Raw genomic sequence first — 5,000 nt, 5'->3', positions numbered from 1 at the left:
GTGCAAAACTACCAAACAAACCAGTCCAGAGGATCCCAGCTATCCCACACTCCACAAAAATACTAAAAGAAATAAAATAATGAAAGAGAAAACATTCTCTCATGATTTCAGTTCATGATTATTGAACTAAAGCATCTGATATCATTACTGAATTTCCTGAACTGAGATCTGAAACGACTCGTAGCAGGCTTTAATTAGAAACTAATTAAGTCACAATAACTGAGGCTCAGAAATAAAACTCTGTCTGAGGAGTTGGAGGGCAAAGGTCACGGCCACCTCTGACCTTCGGCTTGACCTCTGTCATTTTTTTTTGTATAATACTGCCCTTCAGAAGTGATTTATTACATGTTTCCCAGAAGACGAAATATAAACTGATTTTTTACTGTGGACAGTGGTATTTTAGTATCACTGAGATGCTATTATAGTTTTTGTTAAAATTTGAAATTGGATTTTTTACATACTTTCTACATTCATTTTAATCAGTTTAATTAGCTGATGATAAAAAAAACATCTATATAGTTTTTTTTAAGTTTTAGATTATTTAATTTGAATTGTTTTAGCACTAGTAACTTATTAAACTAAGTTTATTAAATTATGTTACATTTTAATTATGTATTTTATTTAAATTAATATTTATTTAATTTCAAGGCAAAGTAAGTTTATTCAGCACATTTCATACACATTGATAATTGTTGAATTAGCTTATTTTATATTTTACATTTTTATAAAAATCTTTACTTATTCGGTCTGTGCTTGTGGCATTTAATCTTTCTTATTTAAATATTTCTATTTAAATTTCATTCATATATATTTTTTTTAATTTAGTTGCCAAGACAACATTTGTAAGTTTTTTTAACGTTAAATTCATATTGAATTTTTATACTTTATTTTATTTCAGCTTTACCTTAATTAAAAAAATATATACTTTTATTTGTTTCAGTTAAAAATAACTCCACTGCTGCTGTGATTGGCTGCTTTACATGTCGATCACCTAATCTCGTCCTATCAAATGTGTCATAGGTTCTCACCTCACACTCTTCAGCTGCGCAAATCTCTTCCGAATGTCGTCCACGGTGACCTCAAAAAACTCATCAGGAAGTTCTGCGTCATCATGGCGACGGGCTCCAGAGTCCAGATGGAAAACCAGCAGATCCCTGTCGACCGGCTGCGCAAACACACGATTCACTGATTCATCAAGAGCCACTGATTCATCTGAGTCATTGATTCATCACGAGTCACTGATTCATCAAGAGCCACTGATTCATCTGAGTCATTGATTCATCACGATTCACTGATTCATCAAGAGCCAATGATTCATCTGAGTCATTGATTCATCTGAGTCATTGATTCATCACAATTCACTGATTCACCACAAGTCGCTGATTCATCATGATTCATCACAAGTCACTGATTCATGATGATTAATCAGGAGTCACTGATTCATAATGATTAATCAGGAGTCACTGATTCATCAGGAGTCACTGATTCATCACCATTCATCGGGAGTCACTGATTCATCACGAATCACTCATTCATCATGATTCATCACGAGTCACTGGTTCATCATGATTCATCACGAGTCACTGGTTCATCATGATTCATCACGAGTCACTGGTTCATCACGAGTCACTGGTTCATCACGAGTCACTGGTTCATCACGAGTCACTGATTCATCACGAGTCACTGGTTCATCACGAGTCACTGATTCATCACGAGTCACTGGTTCATCACGAGTCACTGGTTCATCACGAGTCACTGATTCATCACGAGTCACTAATACATCACGAGTCACTGATTCATCATGATTCATAACGAGTCACTGATTCATCACGAGTCACTGATTCATCACGAGTCACTGATTCATCATGATTCATCACGTGTCACTAATTCATCACGAGTCACTGATTCATCACGAGTCACTGATTCATCATGATTCATCACGAGTCACTGATTCATCACGAGTAGAAGTTGTATTTCGATTTTTTTCTAATTTTTACTTTTTATAATTTAAACAATGTATTTGAAACTGGCAGAAAATGCATTCCACGGAAAGCTATTATTAAACAGACAGGCCGTCTATTTAATTTTTTACTTTTTTTTTAATATTGTATTTGTCCAAATGTTTATTTGAATTTTTGTGCACATTTTTAAAAACAGAGATAGAATAAAACTGCAAAGATATACTATTTGCAATAGAAAAATTAACTATACAGTGATTTAAATCTTTATCATGAAATAAAATTACTCATTTCGTGACATAAGGGTTTGATCACATCACGCAGACTTAATATAAAATAATATCTAACATAATAAATGCAGGGATCTGACATATAGATGCAATATCATAAGAATAGTCCAGTAGTAATGTGTGATTGTAGGGCTCTGTGAGGGTCTTTACCTCCAGATATTTGTCTGTTTCCTCTTCGTCCCTCGTCGCTTGTTTGGCACTGACTGATCTCTGATCAAACACATTCACAAACACTTTAGCTTGAGAGAGAGACATCTGTGTGTGTCAAACACCAGACGACTAGAAAGTGCAGCTGCTATGAAGAAAAAAGTGTGTTTTGGTGTTTGTGTGATCAGATCTGAATGAGGTGAAGCAGACACAACACAAACACAGCAGATCAATCATCAACAGAGCAGAACCACACACAGATCCTGCAGATCAACACTAAACCTGTCAGGAGAAGCTTTCTGAAAGAGCCTCTTCCTTTCAGCAGGGCTGCATTTATTTGATAAGAAATGCATTTTAAAAAACTGGAATTTAAATCAGCTGTTTTCTGTGTGGATCTCTGTTAAAGGGTGATTTATTTCTGTGATGTGCTTCTCAATTTTCAGCATCATTCCTCCAGTCTTCAGTGTCACATGATCAGAAATGTTTCTTGAGCAGTAAATCATCATATAATCATGATTTCTGAAGATCATGTGACACTGAAGACTGGAGGAATGATGCTGAAAATACAGCGGAGCATCACAGAAATACATTACACTTTAACACAGATTCACACAGAAAACAGCTCAAAATAGATTTAAATCATATAGATTTTTTACCAAATCAATGCAGCCTTTGCAGAGCAGACTCATTTTTTAAACTTAAAAAAAATATCAATGATTCCAAACTTTTTGTTTTTTAAAATGTAATTTATTCCTGTAATGAAAAAGCCGAAAAGAGAGAACAAATGAAGAGAGAGGAAGTAAACAGACCTTGATTTCATGGCTGGGTTTGGGTTTCTTGGCTCTCGGTGGGCTGCTGGACACACATGATGACCAAGACGTGGACATCTTCAGTCCTGCACTTCCTCCCAGACGCTGGCCACTCCCTGAAAATGGCACAAAGTCAGTGGGCGTGGCTGAGGGGGCGGAGCCATGGCACTGTTGGGACGTCCCAGGTCGCTCGTCGTCCTCTTGTGGCATTAGTTTGGCTGGCGGCTGGTCAGATTTAGGCCTCACTTCCTGCTCTTGGCTCGCCTTTGGCTCCTCCTCTTCCTGTTTGATAGGATGATGGTTCAGCTGCGCGGTGACCTGAGAGGGAGGAGCTTGGGTTTCCATGGGAACGGGGGCGGGCTCCTCGGGTGGTTCTGGAGGTGGCTGTGATACAGTTGTCTTAGCAACAGCATCCGTTGGCATAGCGACCGCATCCACAGATGCACCAGGACACGAGGAGTCGGAGCCTTTCAGCACATAACTAATGAACAGATTCACCATCATTATCATCATCATAATCACATGAGAGTGATGTGACATCACCACCGAGACGAACAGCTCACCGTATGATGGCACTTCCTCCGGTCAGACCCAGAGACTTCAGACTGGTCTTCTTCAGCGCAGCCTCACCGCTGACCTACACAACAACAACAAGACATGATGCCATAACGTAATGAGAAAAGCACCCATGGAATGTAGAGCTCAAGCGCTGGTCTCACCTCGTCTCGCATGTAAACACACACTGGTGTGAGTCCAGACGCGTCCAGATCAGACGTCCTGCGAGGAGGAAACATCTGTCAGGAAGAGAACAAACCCAGCAGACTCTGATCTGTGCGTCCATGCAGCCACACAAACACGAGTGAAAAACTAAAACACACACCTGGTCTGGGGAAAGTGTGTCAGTAGATCCCATAACGTCTGTCCACTGGAGAAAGAGCCTTGAAGACGAGAGCCGTCCTCCATCTGCAGCGCGACCCGCAGCTGAACACAGAGAGAGATTCAACTATAAATAAGACACTGAGACAGCATTTATTTGATCAAAAATACAGTAGAAATGCTATGAGAATCTCTGCTAAACTGTAATTTATTTCTGTGTAAAAAAGAAAAATAATTTCATAATAACATGCGCTGCCTCCGAGACACATACTGATATTAAAATGTATATATTAGTCAATAAAATCAGTTTTCAGCTGTCATTCCTGACTAAATCAATAATTTTCTGAAGTTTGAGTGACACACAGACAGTGGTGTAGTTACTGCAGACACACACCGCGCTCTCAGCTCCTGTCTGCGGTCGAGAACACACAACCATCTCCAGCTTGGCGTTATTGGGCAGACTGGCAAACCGCCACTGAAGAGACAAATCTAGAACATTCCTCTGGAACCTGCAGACAAAGAGAGACAGAGACAATGAGCAGACACACACACACACACACACACACACACACACACACACTCTCTCTCTCTCTCTCTCTCACACACACACACTCTCTCTCTCTCACAAAGCCAGTCACATATGTTGATGAATTTCATGTTTATTATAAAGTTACAGGTTATATATATTTTAATAAATATATATAATTTTAATTTAGATATATATTTGTGTACAACTGTATATAATTATACATAGAAAGATTATGCATAATGTATGCATACATATAAAAAAGAAACAATAATTATACACAGTATATTATAATTTGTTATATGTTACTATACAATTTATATATACACACACTCACTTGAGTCCATGTTCTTCTGGATTAAAGCCGTGTTTCTTACACACATCCTCAAGAACC

At 38.4% G+C, this 5,000-nt stretch overlaps 1 protein-coding gene across 1 annotated transcript in view; it reads right to left on the bottom strand.

Annotated features, from left to right (window-relative positions):
- Nucleotides 1–5,000, bottom strand: part of LOC113055564 (tether containing UBX domain for GLUT4-like) — a 9,694-nt gene that overhangs the window by 4,161 nt on the left and 533 nt on the right. Inside the window, exons 2-9 of the mRNA XM_026221957.1 lie at nt 4,944–4,999; nt 4,475–4,589; nt 4,085–4,185; nt 3,924–3,981; nt 3,768–3,841; nt 3,205–3,685; nt 2,399–2,458; nt 1,029–1,165 (exon numbers count right to left, since the gene is read on the bottom strand). Of these exons, the coding sequence (XP_026077742.1) occupies nt 1,029–1,165; nt 2,399–2,458; nt 3,205–3,685; nt 3,768–3,841; nt 3,924–3,981; nt 4,085–4,185; nt 4,475–4,589; nt 4,944–4,999 (1,082 nt within the window). The remainder of the gene's footprint in view (nt 1–1,028; nt 1,166–2,398; nt 2,459–3,204; nt 3,686–3,767; nt 3,842–3,923; nt 3,982–4,084; nt 4,186–4,474; nt 4,590–4,943; nt 5,000) is intronic.

This window comes from Carassius auratus, chromosome 36, assembly GCF_003368295.1.
Source record: "Carassius auratus strain Wakin chromosome 36, ASM336829v1, whole genome shotgun sequence".
Taxonomy (NCBI): domain Eukaryota; kingdom Metazoa; phylum Chordata; class Actinopteri; order Cypriniformes; family Cyprinidae; genus Carassius; species Carassius auratus.
This window is presented reverse-complemented; position numbering and strand designations above follow the sequence as displayed.